The 18,851-nt window shown below is 37.5% G+C and overlaps 2 protein-coding genes across 2 annotated transcripts; both read right to left on the bottom strand.

The window, feature by feature from the left end:
* Positions 1 to 413: 413 nt before the first annotated feature.
* On the bottom strand, positions 414 to 965 carry LOC114281549 (uncharacterized). The gene has a single exon (XM_028224044.2). It carries the CDS (start codon positions 963 to 965, stop codon positions 414 to 416), a length of 552 nt encoding a protein of 183 aa, XP_028079845.2.
* An 8,224-nt stretch (positions 966 to 9,189) lies between these two features.
* LOC114281563 (phytochrome B) lies at positions 9,190 to 18,042 on the bottom strand. The gene is made up of 4 exons (XM_028224059.2): positions 15,221 to 18,042; positions 13,293 to 14,100; positions 12,524 to 12,817; positions 9,190 to 10,066 (listed from the first exon to the last, which is right to left on the bottom strand). The coding sequence occupies exons 1-4, from the start codon at positions 17,292 to 17,294 to the stop codon at positions 9,847 to 9,849; spliced, it is 3,396 nt and encodes a 1,131-aa protein (XP_028079860.2). The 5' UTR covers positions 17,295 to 18,042; the 3' UTR covers positions 9,190 to 9,846.
* Positions 18,043 to 18,851: the final 809 nt, after the last annotated feature.

Below are 18,851 nucleotides of genomic sequence, written 5' to 3' on the forward strand. Positions count from 1 at the left end.
ACATTAAGTTGGTGACATGCAAAGGTTGGGTCCAACCCAGGAGTCTCATAAGTAAACCAGGCAAATACTTTGATATTCTTGCGGAGGAGAACTAACAACTACTCATTCTCTCCGGTGAGAAGCGAAGTGCCGAGCAGAAAGAACTTGTCTGGATCTCCTCTATCGACCAAGATCGTTTTGAGGTCCTCCACCATCTTCTCTGTTAGTATTCTACCAACATTTTCCAGTACAGGCTGATCAGGCAGTTCGACCATCTGGACTTCATTGCATACTTGTTTAGACTTCATGGCGGTGATGAAACAGTGCTTTGCCGCTACTTGGTCACCCTTGATCTTCTCCACCCTATTCTTTGTTGGGAAACGGACTAACTGGTGGTAAATGGATGGCACCGCCTCCATTGTATGAATCCAAGGTCAACCGAGGATTGTATTGTAAGGAGATGAAGTGTTGATCACCAAAGAGTCGACAGGGACCACTTTGGACTTTGCTGTGACGGACAAGGTGATCCGGCCGAGCAGCCACTCTGTCTGTCCATTGAAACCGACCAAAGGGGAGACTGTAGGGATTAAATGTTGCTCATCAAGACCCAGTTTTTTGAAAAGGTCATAATACATAATGTCAGCGGCACTCCTTTGATCAATTAGGACCCGTTTCACATCAAATTTGTTCACCACACCGATGGTGACGGTCAGGGCATCAATGTGAGGATGTTGGATCCCTTTCAGATCTTTCTCGGAGAACACAATGTCAAACTGAGAAGGCTTTGCTTCCGTTCTGGACTTCTTGAGTAATGGTCTTACTGACATGACTTGTTGCAAGTGCGTAGCTCTCTGAATCTCACCACGAAAGGCATTCTCCCTTTGGGGGTCGGTCATCCCATGGATGACGTTTATCACTAGCCTTGGCGCTTGGTCCTCTAGTGGAGAGGTTGGGGGTTGCCCCTGTTTTGCCCTTGTCCTTTCCATATTGATCTATTGCTGGAGGTGGCTGACAGTGACCAAGTCTTCGAGATGCCTCTTAAGGTCTCTACAGTTCTGCGTCTTATGCCCTTTCTTACGATGGTAGGTGCACCGTCACTCCTGGTTGCGCCGAGCAGGGTTCCCCATCATCTTAGGAGGCCAAATGAAGTAGGGTTCTTCTTTGATTTTTTCCAAGAGCCTGTAGATCGGCTCCGTGAACACAGTGGCTATGGCTTCGTGGGATCTACTCCTTTCTTCTTCGGTTTGCATGGTCGGTTGCTTATTTTGGCCATACCTCCTTTTTTGGTCCTCCCTCCTAGGCTGTTCGGCCCTATGTTGCCAAGAGGCCTTAACTCCCTCATTTGCAACTGACACTTGTATAGAGGCTGTGTCATCTTCCACACAGGCTAGCTCTTATATTCGAGCCCTCAGCTCTTTCAAGTCAGAAGTGGGTCGTTTTGTCAATGACTGCCTGAGCTTATGTGAAGGGGAGAGGCCTTGTTTGAAGTATAGAGCTGCCAACGGCTCACTACAAACATCTTCTTCCAAATCGCCATATGCCTCCCAATATTGCCGACCGTATTCGCACAAAGACTTCTTTTTATCCTGCTGAGTATTGAACAAGGTATCCAATCCTTTCGGGATTCGACTATTAGAAACAAACCGTGCGAGGAAGGCTTCGGAGAGCTAAGCCCAATCATAAATCGATTGAGGAGGAAGCTTGTTATACCACCATAGGCCGTGCTCACCAAGGCTAGAGGCAAAAACCTTGCACATGAACGCATCGTTCTGATTCCAAAGTGACATCATTTGGCGGTAATGGCTGATATGAGTCAGGGGGTCTAACTTCCCATCATAGAGGATGAATTTCGGTGGACTGTACTTATGAAGAGCTTCCACAGCTTCAATCTCAAGGCAAAGGGGGGAAGAGACTAGTCGGTCTAGAGCACGACGCTCTATCTAATGAACGGACCGATCTAGATACTCATTTTCCCTTTTCTAATCGCCGTTCTGCTACTTTGTTCGACCGTCGGTCATCCCTTTGGTTGTTGTTCAACCATGTCCTCAAGTCACACAGTCGCTCGTCACGACGGCGCGAAGGAGGAGAGATTGCTGAATAATGACTGATGGACTTTTGTCTCTTGTGAGAGTCTTCTCGGGGATTCTCTATCCTACTACTAGCTCCCTCACTGCATACCGAAATCGGCCGGCTACGCTCACCACGAGCAGGACCGAAGTTAGACCGTTCACGTCGTGGAGGCGATGGAGAAGTGTGCCTCCGTTGCTGCTACGGTCCCCCTCCGGACTTCCTTGGCTCACCCTAAGGTACCATTTGCTTCCTCAGTTGAGCACGTAGCTTCTCAATCTCTGGACTCATCGAGTCGATGACACGATCACGGTGGTCCTTCTCAACAAACAGTTGTTGAGATGACTGATAGGCGGCGACATGACGTCGCTCCACCGTATGGAGGGTCGGACTGTCGTAGTCCATCAGGTTGTCGTTCCCGGTAGGGAATGCCAGACCCTTGTCTTTGGTTCTCTCCGTTCCTGGAGTCTTCTCTCCCATCCCAGGCTGCGAGGTTCCTTCAATATCCATCGTCAGAGTTCGTCACAAAGCAATCAGAGAACGATTCCCACAAACGGCGCCCAATATGCGGACTAGTTTCCGCAATAGCGTAAGATGGAACTTCGTGGACGAACCCTAGTGCATCGATGGGTGAAGGCCTGCACAAGGAACAAATGGTTAGGCTGCCCGATCGGGGATTGGTCGGAACCCCTCCGACGGTCGAGTTAATACCGGAGTTTGGTAGAGACAAGATAGAGAAGACCAATCTGTTTCTAGAGTCAAGAGATCTCCCCATTTCAAGGAGAGTAAGGTTATCTTTTATAAGAATCGTATGACTTATTCATCAAGCTCCATCGTTCTCCGCCTGGTCCTCAGCCGTGATGGTAGCACATCCCTTAATAAAGGGGAGCAAGTTCCGTCATTCGCGGGCACCACGTGCCTTTTACTTTACATGGTATTGGTTGATCTGTTAGCACTCATGTGTCGTGGAGTGGGAGCCTTGGAGCCCAAATTATGGACTTACTCACTTCAGAGTGGAAAAGGGTGCTAGGGCCAGGCCCATGGTCTTCTCCTCTTCGGAGTGGGGAGTGGGCCAAGACTGATCCCTTAGCTCGGCCCATCATAAAGTGGAGAGAGAGAGTCCACTTTAGAGTGGGGACCTTCGTCTAGTCCAACAAGGTTCCATACAAATAGGCTTGGGTAATTGTGCCCCTTTTAATTGGCCAAGGTCAAAGACATAAATACAGCGGCAATATCATTGAAGGCTAGCTTGAGAATTTCTCATTACCATACACGGCAGCACCTCAATAAATAAATAAAATTCTCTACTATCATATAAAGTAAAGGCTGGTGTGTTTGGTTTGTGTTTTGAAACATACTTTCCAAAAAAAAAAAATTCAAAAAAATGTTTGGTTACAAATTTTCTTAAAAAAATTCTATAATTGCTTTTTTCTATTATACATTAATCAATCACTGTTTCTCTCTCCTCTCTTCTTTTCAAGCACTTTTTCTTTCACACATATCTACGCAACTACAATAAAATATCAAATCATCTCAAACTCCAAAACTTTTTTCAAAATATATAACCAAACAAATCAAAAAAATTTCTAAACTCTCTCCCAAATCTTCCTTTTTAAAAAAAATTTATCTCAAAATACAAACCAAACATACCATCTTGAAACCTTTATAAGTTTGGAAAATGTGGGATAAATTCTACCATTGTTGACAGTTGAATATGTTAAAAGAACATAGGGAAGATTTAAACAGCAAAGTTGAATGCAAATATATAAAGTACAATGAAACTACTGAAAAATCTTTAGAAGACAAAGGTATTGAAAGTGAAATTGTGATGGATTTCTCATTTGAGCATATAATCGAACATGTGGTGAACACAGCGTTAATGAACGTTTTGTTTTTCTTTCAGACAGGTTGACAAACACTTGGTGTGCATCTATTAAACATATATCCAGGAATGAAAACAGTGCGGTTAAATGTTGTGTTACGGCAGCAACAATGGATGGGAAGAACAGTGTAATAGTAATTCCATCCAGAAGATATATATGTATTGTGAGAAATTCAATATTTGCTGCAGAAACACATGCCATAAAAAACAAAACCCAGGCATCATCATGAAAATTCCACTGTTCGAAATTACAGGTGATATGTATGAGTTAAAGCTGTGAATCGGTGAGATTTGCCCCTCGAAGTGGTGAAATTTGTTTTCTTCTTCTATTGTTTATGTGGATGATTTGAATCCCACATGTGTAACCAAAAATGTGCAGGGAAGAGCTTTGGAAAATGGCAAGCAGCAGGAGCACCAATCTTGGAGCCACGAGAATCTGCAAGCAAAGTGTTCGAATTAGAAACCAAACCAAGCAAGCAGCAGCCTTATACCACTGTTACATGCTTTTTATATAGGTTATAGATATAATTTGAACTTGCTGCAATCAATTAATCCACTGTGCCCCGTTTGTTTTCAGAGATAGAATGGAGATGATTCATAATGAGGAGATTAATAGTGAGAGAATTAATAGTGATGGGATTAATAGTGAAGAATTATTAAATTATTTTTATATAAAATAATAAAACAAATAAAAAAATATAAAAAATTAACCATTATGTTTAAAAAAAAATTCCCAATATATAAAAAATAAAAAAAATAAAAAATTTTCTAATCCCCTCATTATTTTTCTAATACCACCTCTATCTCCTCCTTACCAATCATTCTTCCTCCTCCTTACTAATACCAAGGGATTACTAATCTCCTCCCTATCTCTCAAAACAAACACCTCATTCTCAATCCTCTCTTCACTACCAAACCCAATCCCTTTCCTATAAACCCCAAACAAACGGGGCCCTAGAGTTTTCTCTCTCTCTTTTTTTTTTTTTCTTTTTTTTTGAGACTTTTGTTAATTTAAAAACTAATGGTCACAAAAACCTTTTTAATAATATTATTTTTGTTTTCATAGAAGAAGGATGGGAAAATCGGTCTAGGGTCCCTCTCTCACTTTTCGTAATGGAAGAGGTCCACAAAATTATATTATGATGTCTAAGGTCCCTACAGAGAAATTTCATATCCCTCACCGTTCAAACCTCCATAAACCAATTCGATGATTTGTCTCTCCATTCTAGAGAGAGAATCTAGAGAGAGAGAGCGCCATAGTTGCATTGCAGATCTGTTGAACAGACATGGAGGCTGCCTACTTCAATGATTCTCAACGTGAGGCAGCAAACGATGATGGTGTAATTGCTGGACTCAATGTAATGCGTATCATCAATGAACCCACTGCCGCTCCTTCTTGGCAGCCTCTCGGATTAGATTATCGAAGAAATCTTCGATTGTTATCAGACATATTCACCCCCACATGTATTGACTTTGCCCAACTCCAGTATGGCGTCCCAGAAGTCCATCATCCACCGAACCTCATTTTAGAGAGAGAATCTAGAGAGAAAAAGCGCCATAGTTGCATTGCAGAGCTGTTGAACAGACATGGAGGCTGCCTACTTCAATGATTCTCAACGTCAGGCAACAAAGGATGATGGTGTTATTGCTGGACTCAATGTGATGCGTATCATCAATGAACCTACTGCCGCTGCCAGGTGTCCATACACGATTGCTTGAACACTGGCCATTAGTTTCGCTATCTCTCGACCTGAGAAGCCTTCTGTCTTCTTGGCAGCCTCTCGGATCAGATCATCGAAGAAATCTTCTATTGTTATCAGACATATTCTCCCCCACATGTATCGACTCTGTCCAACTCCAGTATGGCGTCCCATAAGTCCATCATCCACCGAACCTCATTCTTCGAATCTACGAATCTCTCACTCCTCCACCACTATAAACGAGATTGAAAAACATTTTAGAGACAAACCGAGAACAAGACAGAGTCTCTATATACAAACCCATGCCAATTTTAGACCCTTGGCCTCATTTTTAGCAAACTCATTTCCTATAAACAAGAAAGGGACAAATTGAGAGTGTGAATCTGAGGAGTTCTTACTTTAAAAACCCTGAAAGCTCTGAAAATTGAAAGCACTTTGCGTATACACTGACTTTTCCATCTCTTTGCGAATTTCTCTGTGTTTGGGAAATTTATTTGGTTTAAGTGAATTTCTTTGGGTTTGGAGAAGAGAAATTTCTCTGGAGAGAAGGGAAGGCCAGAGAAATTTTCTCTAGATGGCCAGAGAAAATCACAGAGATGAGTATGTGATTTAGTCAGAGAAATTTGAAAATTTCTCTGTGAAGTCACCAGAGAAATTCTCTGTGAACCAGAATTCTCTATGAAGTTCACAGAGAATTCTCTGTGAAATTTGATATTTGATTCTACAGAATTCAGGTTGTAGAGTTGGTAATAATTGTTGATTTTGCTAAATTCGATTTCACAGAGAAAATTGGTGCAGGGACTTACCTTCCCTAGACTTTCCATTGCAAATTTCTCTGGTCTTCCCTTCTCTCCAGAGAAATTTTTTTCTCTGGCCTTCTGTATATTTCCCACTCTCCATTAGAATTAGGTAAGGATAGATATACCCTGAAAAATTTGTAGATAAGTACAACAAAAATTTATTGAATTCATTCAAAGAAAATGATAGAAATTTCCCAAACAAATTGTAGAAATTCTGAATCAATATCAACAATATAGCATATTCAAACAAGATGAAGCACATTACAATTTCTCTAGAGAGAAGGGAAATTTCTCTGGAGAGAATGGAAGGCCAGAGAAATTTACAGTGGGAATTCTAGGGAATGTTAGAGAAATTGGAAAGTCCAGAGGACCAATTTTCTCTTTGAAGTTGAATTTTCTCTGGAAGTCTAGGGAATGACTTCTTCTCTTTCTTATCTATGCTAAGGTATGGCAAAATCTTACTGTCAACCACCTCATCTTGTTGAACTTGATCTACAAAGAGCACTAGGATTAACAAACAGAATTTTGATAGTAACCCTTCATGAAAAGATATTTGTAAGAGAACATATAAAATGCACGATGATATGCAGAGTTTCCTGGATTGTGTGAATTTTCTCTGAACTATCTGAATTTTCTCTGGATGTCTAAATTTTCTCTGGACTATCTGAATTTTCTCTGGATAAAGAGAATTTCTCTGGATGTCTGGAGAGAATTTCTCTGGAAAGTCCAGAGAAATTCTCTGGACCGAATTTTCTCTAGATCGAATTTTCTCTGGATTGATGTTGAAGGACCTTAAACATTATGAAAATATTGAGTGTCCTTTATACTATAAATTCTTAATATCAGGGACCTTAAAAAAAATCCCCCAAGAAGGATCGGTTAAAATTCTTAGAACCTTTGGAAACACAAAAAATATATATATTTTTTATATTTAAAATAAGGTTTGACTCCACCACTTGTTATCACCGACAAACCATACACCACTTTGACCAATCTCTGGTGACCTCTCATTACCTTTCAAGTGAACATTAATGACTCTCCGATCCCTCTCGCGTAACCTTTATGCTCTGTTTAGTTGAAAGGTTTTGAGGGAGATTTGAAAAGAAAAAGAAAAAAAAAATGTAAAATTAAGTAAAATATAGGTATATTTTATTTATATTTCACTTAATTTTTTTATTTTTCTTTTCAAATCACTTCTTAAATTTCTTAACCAAACACAATATTAGTGGCTCTAATTATCCTCTATTCTTCCTCCCTTGATTTTTTATGATACTTTGATCACCTCCTCTTGCTTGATCACCCCCCACTACCTATCATCAAATCTAACCATTAGATACTTCTAAAATTAATATATATTTTAAAAAATCTACTAAAAATAAAAACAAATCAATTTTTTAAACAAAAAATGACTTGTATATTTAGAATCGTTCTAAAAATTTTAAAAATTTGGCTCAAAATTTTATAAAAAATAAAGCTCGTTAAAGTAATAAGTTGAAAAATAAGCCAACTTATTGACTTTAAATTGTTTTAAAAGTTAGGGTGAATTATACTAACGGTCCCTATAGTTTGAAACTTATATTACTTTATTTTTTAAATTTTTAATTGTGACATATTTGACGTTAAATTTTAAATCTTATTCCAAATAAGGACATTTGAAGATATCATTGTTTAATTTCAAGAGTAAAATTGTCAATTTGATAAAATATAAACTAATTTGATAAAAATAAATGTCAAGAAAATATTTTTAAATTTTCTAAAATTATTTATACCCACTAAAGATAAAATTATGTAAAATTGATAAATCTTTTAGACATTATTTATTTATTTTTATCAAATTAATTTTTATTATGTGTTTGGATGATGATTATATAATGGATAGTTAGTTTTTTTTCAATAATTTAGTTTCTATTTTTCTAAAAGTCAAATATGACAACTTTGATATCATTATTAAATCAATTCATTAAATCAAAAAATTCAAAACTAAAAATATTTCATATATTAAATATATCGACAACACATTAAAATCTTAACAACTACATTACATGATCATCATCCAAATACATAATAAAAATTAATTTGGTAAAATAAATAAATGTCTAAAAAAACTTATCAATTTTATATAATTTTATCTTTAGTTGATAGAAATTTTTTTTTAAAAATTTAAAAATATTTTTTTGATATTTATTTTTGTCAAATTAATTTTTTTTTAATCAAATTGCCAATTTTATCATTGAAATTAAGTAATGGTATCTTCAATTGTCTTTATTTAAAACAAAATTCAAAATTTAATGTCAAATATGTCACAATTGAAAAGTCATGACCAAAGCAACATGAGTCCCAAACTATAAGGATTGTTAGTATAATTTATCCTAAAAACTAAATATTTTAATTGATTTTTTTTATTATTTTTTATGAAAAAATGTTAAAAAAAAAAAAAAAAAAAAAAAACTAGAAAGAAAAGCTTTTTAAGCTACTTGCTCAATATCATGCAAAATTATTTTAAGTATGATTTATTAATTAATTTTTTTCACTCATTACGAAAAATAATGTAAAAAATAATAAAAAGATGATTTATCAATAAGCACCTTATAAGTCATAAGCAAAGTCACAAAAAAATGAGCAAAAAGTGACAAATCTAAACAGAGAGAGAGAGAGAGAGAGAGAGAGAGAGACTGTCTGAGTGTGTGTTATAAAACTCTGTACCATGCAAGAGTAGTTGAGCAAGTAGTGATAAATCCAGAGAGAGAGAACAAACAAAAGATTATACAAATCAGATTGTCAGAATTATCATATTCCACAAGTTTCAACAACTAGAGCAAGACAACTTTGTTACACAGTTATTTTTGTGTTTTTTTTGGTAAAAATGAGCTTTTGAGGGAAGCATCCCTAAAGCAGTAGTTATTTTATTATACAATTGTCTATGAAACTAGACAATAAATTTTTACAAAAACTACAAAGTCGAAGTAGTAGACATGCTTACAGGTTAGAATGATGCCACCTAATCGCATTTGCAGACCCTGTCAACCGTCTTCAAGCCATCGCAGCTCATAATCATCCCAACTAACAAGCTCTCGGTCCTCAATTTAATGCTCGTGCGAGTACATATGAACAATCTGGCTGATCTAGTACAACCCAACATTGTGTTCAGAGTAGAAAAATAACCGTTACTTTGTGTCATAGTATCATGGAATCTTGAACAGGTCTTGGAATTAGGCAGGCTCAAATGACAGTCCAAAATGGCGAGAAATGAAAGATAATTAGTATTACTGAACACCCATTAGTAGATTTGGGCGGCTTTAGCTTAAGTGGACCTTGACATTTGCTTTCATGAAAACAATCTGTGAAGATAAGGGTAATTATGATGTCTTCTCCTGTTGAAAGGTTCCAACTCAGGTGAGATTTTAATGGCGGCAATAAGCTAGTCAACGCTCTTGGAGTCTTGCTTAGGCATGGGAAGTTCGAGGATTATTAGAAAATAGCATCTTTCCGACTCTCTAATGTATTGGACTTCACTGTTCATGAGCTTTAAAATCTTTCTGCACATGCTTAGCCCTAGGCCTTCTTGAGTCATCCATCGACTACTATGAAACATGTCTTGAACGAGTTCAGGTGGAAGACCTTCACCGGGGCAGACAATCCTTCAGCAGAAACATAGATATTAATTAAGGAGTAATTAGTTCCTTTATCACATCAATAAGTATAATGTCTCGGAATATAAAAAACAGAATTGACTTCAGAACCATGGAATTTCTAATTGGTTTGACTTGTCCATCTTTATATAAAGAGGAACACCAATTGAATGTTGAAAACAAAACAAATAAATAGATTTCAGAATCGGCTGATCAAGTTGATACATGTGAGAACATGAACAGATTTCAAGGAAAGCAATCTGTGAGTAAATAAATAGATTTCAGACAGAAGTTTTCATTAATCTGAATCATAAAATACAAAATGGAAAAGAGAAGAATATATATACATACGAAGAGGAATAGAAAGAGAAAAGGCTAATCTACCCTCAAAATATGTTAGTCGCCCTCTCGGTTCTTCTTTCAAATCTACAGCAGAATGGGATGATGTAAGGGAAAAGGTTCGAGAAGTGATTCGGGCCTAGACGGGGTAAAATCTTTAGTGAGGAAAGCTAACACTCATCAAAAGCAAGATTGGCAAGATTCAAAATTCAAGCATTTTTTCAGAACAAAGATTCAAGAACGGCAAGGAAGCATAGAACATAAAGTTCACCATCAACCATGGTTTTAAACAACAGTATTGGGATGCATATCGGTATTGGCAATACGGTCATATATCGGTCGATATCTGACAGTATCAGACAATATATGGGAGAAATAGGTATCGGAAGTCCAAAATTCCGATATGTATCAGCTAATATAAGATGACATCTATGACTTAAACAAATGACAGCAAATCTTTCAACATGCTCTAAATATGTACGTATTGGACCAAGGGGCAAAAGTCTATTAGTAAGCTCTACCGTAATGGAAAGTTCAATAATCCCAATTATTGATCCCATCACAACTTGTAACAACCTTTGGCAAAACAACCAATAATTTCTAAGTTTTTCTTGTTCAGAAACTTCATTATGTTTCTGATATGGCTTGAAACCTCCACAGTTGTTTATATGATTTTACATGACTATACGGCGAAGCTCTTGGCTTTTCATCACCCTGGAGATGATAAATTGGCTGCGAGGTACCTTCTGGATTTGGTTTTTTGCACATCTCAATTGAAGAAAAAACAAGGTTAATACAACAATAAAAAAAAATTGTACAAGAAAAAAAAAAAAAAGAAGCCCAATTAGTACACCCAAGGTTCTAAAAAGCGGTTGCGGTCGCCGTAACGGTGGCGGTGGCGCGGTTGCAGTTGCGGGGTGTAAGGGCCGTAGTGTAACGGTTGCGGTAACAGGAACCGTGAATTTTTTTATTTTTCGCACAATTTGAAACAAACTTACCGATACGCATATTTTTTTTCCATGATCATATTTATTGGATTAAAAATAAATATTGATCAATTTTTGTAAATTTTTAAGTATGATCCAATATATTTCACATTTTTAAATCACTATAAACTGAGTTTTTTTTATTTTATTTTAATAATTAATGACTTTATATTATACCAAAAATCAATTACTAGCTATTATATATAAGATAAACAATGAAAAAAGTAAGAGAATAAATAAGAGCCTAAATATATATATATATATACATATTTTAACTAACCCAAATAGAAAATGACCATACTCATTATTATTATTATTTTCAAACAATACATAGATAGACACAAACAAACAAAATGGTTGAGTGATAGCAGCTGAATAGAATAACATAGGTCTTACAACTTCAACAAATCAATAACATGTTCTTCATCTTCCCTCTTCTCTCTCTCTATCTCTTGCTCCTCCATTTTCTCTCTTTATCTTCCCTCTTCTCTCTATCCCTCTTCCCCCATTTTCAGTTTTTTTTTTGTGTTTTTTCGAAAGAAACAGTTTGGAATTGTTATGTAATAGTGCGTAACAGGCCGTTACGGCTGTTACGGCACCGTTACGACCGTTACGGTAGTCGCTACGGCCGACACACCTGTGAACCTCAATCACACTGCAAAAGCGGCTGTAATGGGTGGCGGTAACCGCCAAAACCGTTACGTAACTGCGTTACGTAACGGTTGCGGCCGCTTTTTAAAACCTTGAGTACACCCATTAAGGTGTGTTAGGGAGGGGTTAGATTGGGTACAACCTAACCTTCGGCATAAAAGCACAAAGTGGTTGTTCTCATACTTGAATCCATAATCTCATGGTTAATAGGCTAAGGTTTTTTAATCACCGAACCAGTGGTCACTCCTAAGGCTAATACAATGCAATAGAAGAAAATAAAAATTTCCTAGCATTTCAACTGTTAAAATTAAGAGATGAGGGATCAAAGTGAAATTTGAATGGAAGTTTGAGGGTTAATAGTGTAATTTGCCCTAAAAATTAATTGCAGTGTCATAAAATCAGAGAAGAGCTAACAACTTCCAAAGAATTTCTCTCAACAGTCAACACAGCATTTACAAATGATATTAAAAGAAATGTGAAGCTGGCATACCTGAATTCAATATGTAGAATAGTTATTTCATCAGAAATTTGCTTTAGTCTTGGTCGAACATGAATCTCTACCCAACCTTCTGGAGAAGGTGCATAACGCACCATATTCAATAAGCAATCAGCTAAGACCTGTTGAATTCTCAGTTGATCACCATAAACAGTCAAGGTTTTGATTTCCTCTGGAATATCGCGGATCAATTGTAGACCTCTTTCCCTAAGTAATATCATTACTTGGCTAACAACAGCGTCTATCACACTCCCAACTAAGAATTCAGCCTTCTCAAGCTCCAACGAACTACAACCAGAAGACAGTTACAAAATTAGACTGTGACTTTGCCATTAGCAAAATAATTCATGACAGTTGAACAAGATAATTATATCCATAAGATCTAAACCATTGTGTAAATAATTGAACACTCAAGAGAACAATGCAAGAAATCGAATAGACAATGACAAAATTTTATCCATACGAGGAATTTAGTTCTCTTATAGATCAAAACAAGGACTCATTGAACAACACAACAAGTTCATATCATATTTTGGAAGAACAGCTTTGGGTTGGTGGCAGTCCAAAAGCACATTGTAAAATGCAACAAAAAAAGAAAAAGAAAAAAGAAATACAACCTATTGATTAAAAATTTAAAACCACAAGAAGAGATAGTACGTTGGGATTCTAAGAGGCATCACACAATTGTGAGTAAAGAAATTTAAAAATTTTCTAATCCAATACAAAGAAATGAGCCATATATATAAATTTCAGGGAAACTCACCCGCCGTCAATGATCTCCAGATCAACATCCCTTATAATCTTCAACATCTGCTTCTCACAAGCAGCACTTGTCTCAAGAAACTGCTTCTGATTATCGTTCAAGTCTGTAGCCTCCAAAAGCAAATTAGTAAAGCGTATACCACTTAACGGATTCTTTATTTCCTGGCAAATGTAAGCCAACTCTTTCATCCTCACAAAGCATTTCTTTTCCTGTTGTCTCTGGACTTTCAGAGCTTGCTGCAATTCAGGACTTGGAATTTGGAGGAAACAAAAGGCTCCAATAATCTGGCCATTCATATTAACCCTTTTGTTTGCCGTTAAGAGAGCTTGCACATATTTTCCATTCCGGTCAAAAAAGGCAAATGGGAACTTGTCTGTTTCCTGCCCTCCGATCGCATTGTGCAACACGATCATGAATTTTGTCTTAGCATCTGGGCCCTTGAGCCGACAGCAACTGCCAAAAATCTCTCCAACCAACATCTTCCCAATGATGTTCCCTCTGGTCCACCCGGTAAGCTTTTCCATGGCGGTGTTCCACTCAGAGCAACATGTATTCTCATCCGAAGCAAATATAGGTGGGATCAAAGGGTTGGGACTATGTATAATAGCCTTGTAATCACCTTGTATGTGAATGAACTTGTCCATTACCACTTTCTGACCCGTAACATCTTGACCGACAAAGCATACACCAACTATTTTGTTTGTGTGATCCTTGCTAGAGCAAGCATTTACCACCACAAAAACAGCCTTCTTATGTTGTTCAGAGCCAAATGTCTTCAATTTAATTTCTACATTCTTATCTTCGTCACCTGTATCAGTTGAACTATCATGATAAAACATTCGCAATGTAAATTATCAATTAGTGATACACAAGCCCAGCCAAAATACACGTCATTGATCCACTTTTAAAGCCAATACTACTAAGTCATCTGGCCTCAATGTCTAAAGTTGTAACCAATGCACAAGCCTCTGGTTTTGCAATAGAGTATGGATGTCTTGGAAGAGGTAGTAGGTAGGCAACCTTACTCCATTTTTTCTTTTTTTTGCTAGCAAAAATGTTGATTCACTTGACTAGAACTCAAACTATAGCACTGAGGCGAACAAGCACTTGCGTCTATGCATCATATCATATGAAAATTGTTAAGCATGGACACTAAGTATTGCAACCTGCTAAACTATGGAAGGTGGCCTATATTTTAGTAGTTTTTTATGAATTGAATACTAACAACCACATTGAAGACTTGAAGTTCATCTAATTTATGTGTTGGACACTAACAACCCTGTTGAAGTTTATCCAACTACAAGATTGACATGGCTGGCAACTCAAATCACTGTTGGACACTGAACGCCTGTGTCACTGTCCCAGTTCCATAGCTCATAAAATGACCAGTTTCAAATTATAGATAAGCAACAGCACACAAAGGCATCTACAAGTCTCTCTTTTGGAAAATTCAAATCTGTGGTCAACCTAAAAAGAAACATTACTTGATGGACTGGTCTAATAATTTTACTTTTGAAGTTTCTGGATTCTAGCTTCTAGTTTTTTGTATTATATATCATGTTAAAATCAAATGATAGCAAAACAAATCATGTTATTCATGTACCTAATTAGCAGGTGTTTGGCAACGTCTTAATATGACATATTTTTAATGTGAATAGCTGGAATTAAAAAAGTTAATGTTGGTAAAACAAGCTATAAAACCTTCGCTTTTCTTTTCCTTTTTTTTTTTTTAATTTTTTTTTTCCCACCGTAAGGGGGAAGGGGTACTTCTCCAATTCTTCATGCTTTCCCATCTGAAGGTCATTTCTGCCTTTCAGCATATAGATAGCAAAATAGAATATTGCATGTCCAAGCGATATGAAAAAGATCACCTTAACAAATTCCCAGAAGTTGAAGAAATAATAAAATATCAAATGTAAGAGGACTACCTCTCAAAGCATTATATAAAAGCTTGTCAACAGTTTCTTCCGATTCCTTATAAACAAGATCATGAACCAAAGATTTTCCCATAGCTTCCTCAACCGATAATCCTGTCAACTCTGCGACCTTAGCATTCCAACCATTTATCTGACCATCAACGTCCACAGCAAATATGGGAGCAGTTGCAGTCTCTATCAATCTAACCATTTCTCGTGCAACGGAGCTGAGCTCATCCATCCCTTGCAACTCCAAATCCCCAAGTGGGGCATGCACAACAGCCTTAGAGTTGCTTCCCTCAGCATCCTTAAACGAGTCTCGCAGAATTAGCTGCAAAGAATGAATTGCATCCATTTCCGCATTCTCCCAAGGCAAACTGCGGCTCTTAACCACTTCGAGAAATGCCTTGAAGGAAGAACGTGGATGCATTCTCTGCCCATCATCTTTATCCTCCGGCTGATGTTTTGCACCACCCCACTTGATCTCTTTTGCTGTGTGGGACCGGAACCAGAACAAGAAATCCATCGAAGTGATATAAGCAACAGCCATTCCGCACACTGCATCACCAAGCGAAGCTGCACCAGGGTACCCAGCATCACCCAAACTGTCGGTGCTCAAACCAGTTGAGTCCCCATGGAAGGCTAACAACCACTCCACGATGTCCTTTATTTGGGCTTCAGTGGGAGTCACGCCTAACGGATAGTACTTCCCTCGGTAGTAGAGTGCAGCCCCGTCACACTTCACAAGGTCCATTATACTAGGGCTCTGAGTAACAATCCCTGTAGGCGAGTCACGAAGAAGCATGTCACACAACAGGGTTTGGGTTCTTAAAACATGTTTCTCTAACAACTGAGAAGCCAATTGCAATTCCATGTTCAATTGGAGTCCAAAGGCCTGCATTAGAAACTCACAGGCGTAACGGAGAGGGAAGGGAATACACCGAGCAGAAGTGTGATGGCAAACAACCAGACCCCAGAGCCTCATCGAGCTTCGTCCCCCAACAGCTTCATCATCATTTCCATTAATTATAACCGCCATGGCTAAAGAGGCTTTTGAACCCATGTTAGCCATGTACTGGGCATGGCAACCGTGAGGAGCCCTAAGCGTTGAACCAACTAGACACAAAGGCTGCATAAGCGCTTCGTCTTGAATTACTCGAACTGATGTGGCATGGCAATCCACAATCATCCTAACCCGGTTTTGTTTGAACAAAAATCTCGATGCCTGAGGAATGTCAGTGGCGGGATAGTGTAACCCAAAATAAGGTTCCAAATCCGGCCTCTTACTCTCAGCCACAACCTCACCATGCTCATCCTCATGAAATTTATACACCATAACCCTGTCATAACCAGTTAACTCTCTCACACTCTCAACCACTGTATCACACAACAGCTTACTATCCCCACCGGGAAGCGATTGCAAATGCGAAATCGCTCGCACTGCGAGCTTCTGGGACTGCACAGCCCCAGCAATAGACAGGGCAGGGTCCTCTGTTCTAGCAGGTTCCAAATCAATCACAATTCCAACATCAATCCTATGCAAAATCGCGTAAAAGGGTTTCCCCGAATTCTTAGAATGAATCCAAATTGGGTTCAACAGCGTGATTTCACGCGCCCCAAATGCTTTTTCAAGCAAAATTGCACTTGAAGGGGTACAAAGTGTTCTCACATCGGTCCCAATTGTGAGTATCTCCGGTTTTTCAAGACTCGGAACCGATTGTGGGGTGAGACCCAGCATTTCTTGGGCATTTTCGCTGTAAGCAATGACTTGGAAAGTGGATTCATCAACAGCAATCATACAACCAAAGGGCTGAATATGCCCACCTCTCTGAATTTTCGACAAATAAGCTGTGATTTGTTGTTCTGGTACAGATTGTGTAGTTGTTCTAACAGATTGTGAGTAATCAAACGACTTACCAGACACACCGGACTGTTCAAACACGGCGTGAAGGCGAGCATCGACAGTGTATTGAGCAATGGCTTTGCTTACAGAGTCTCTAACATTGCTTGTACCTGAAGACTGAGCTTGAGCTTGAGCTTGACCTTGGTGGTGATGAGCATGCACTTCTCTGTTTCCTGAAGACATTTTCTTGCTCTTCTCTTCACCACTTTCTTTGGAAAATTGAGCGTACAAGTTGGGTTTGGCAAGCAAATGAAAAATACCCTAATGGGTATTCAAGATTTTCTTTGCTGCTCTCAAATGGGGAAATCTAAGAAGATATCATGAGTTGAAAGTGATCTTTTCTCACTACTTTCTCGGGAAAATTCAGTGTATTAGTTGGGTTTAGCAAGTAAATGAAAAATATCCTAACAGGTATTTAACGTTTTCTATGCTGAAAATGGGGAAAATCTAAAAGAGATCATGAGTTGAATGGGCATGCACTTCTCTGCTTCCTGAAGCCATTTTCTTGCTCTTTTCTCACTACTTTTTTTGGGGAAATTCAGTTTATCCGTCAGGTTTAGAAAGTAAATGAAGAAATACCCAAATGGGTATTCCAGATTTTCTGTGCTGCTCTCAAATGGGGAACATCTAAGAAGAGATCCTGGTGTGAGCGATCAAAGTGTGCTCACAATTAACAGTGTTTTGGTTTTAAAGAAGGGTTTTTTTCTTTTCTTTTTCTTTTGATAGCCTTTGGAGATTGAAGGCGGCCAGACAAAGAAAAAGTTGATTTTGGTTGATCATTTGTTCAGGGACATCACATTTCTTTTTCTCTCACTTGCTTGATTCTGTTTTATTTATTTTATTTTTTGCTGGGTTTTTGGATTCTGATTTTCTTGCTATTTTCTTGAGGTTTCCTTCATTTTCTGAGCTGGAAGATAAATGTGGCTATGGCGTTAAGCACTTGAAAACCAGAGCATTTGATTGGTAGGCACAGATACTTTGGGCAAGTTGAGCCACATGACCAATGATGGGATCCAGAGGGGCTAGGGGCCGCGGGGACCCTCAAAAATTTTATAAATATCATATATTATATTAAAAATTTTAAAATAATTTAAAATTATAAAAATTTACATGCTCAAATTTTTTACAAAAAATTTTAAAATTATATAAAATAATCTTTAATTTTTTATATTATAGAATAATTTCCAAAGATATAATTTTGAATCCGTCACTCCACATGACAAATAAGGTCCCTTTACCTTTTTAAACAATAAATTATAAGTACAATATCATTTTTGATTCTCCAAGTATATCCTTTATTTTGGTATTTTAATGGGAGAAATATATTTTTGAACTTTTCTTTTAATTTGTTATAAAGTTTTTTTCATTAATTTGATATCATTTTTCCTATTTTCCATAAAAATGATATTTTTCTTATTTTAATTGTGATAATTTGATTCTACTTATTCAATTTCGATATAAATACTATTTTCATTATTTTTTTTATTTTTCTAATTGTGCCTAAATTTCAATACTCAAATGATACTAAGCCTCCGTTTGGAAAGTGGGTTAATTTTTTGACTTTTTAATTTTTTTGACTATTTTAGCTTGGGCAAAAAAGTTTAATTTGGGAAGGACTTTTTGACTTTTTGACTTTTTTTACTTTTTTTGTGAGAGAAGAATGTAATGATTATGGATTAGATGTGATGTTTTGAGCCGAGTCGAGTTCGAGCTCGGCTCGTTTACTTATCGAGTTCGAGC

Source organism: Camellia sinensis, chromosome 7 (assembly GCF_055761805.1).
Source record: "Camellia sinensis isolate YWXY chromosome 7, ASM5576180v1, whole genome shotgun sequence".
Classification (NCBI taxonomy): domain Eukaryota; kingdom Viridiplantae; phylum Streptophyta; class Magnoliopsida; order Ericales; family Theaceae; genus Camellia; species Camellia sinensis.

Excerpts from the sequence above, each read along its gene's own strand:
- LOC114281563 (XM_028224059.2), bottom strand. The coding sequence starts at position 17,294 with ATGTCTTCAGGAAACAGAGAAGTGCATGCTCATCACCACCAAGGTCAA. Across the intron at positions 12,818-13,292 it reads CTGGAGATCATTGACGGCGG|TTCGTTGGAGCTTGAGAAGG; the intron begins GTGAGTTTCCCT and ends TTCTGGTTGTAG. Across the intron at positions 10,067-12,523 it reads ATTCTACATATTGAATTCAG|GATTGTCTGCCCCGGTGAAG; the intron begins GTATGCCAGCTT and ends TTTCTGCTGAAG.
- LOC114281549 (XM_028224044.2), bottom strand. The coding sequence starts at position 965 with ATGGAAAGGACAAGGGCAAAACAGGGGCAACCCCCAACCTCTCCACTA.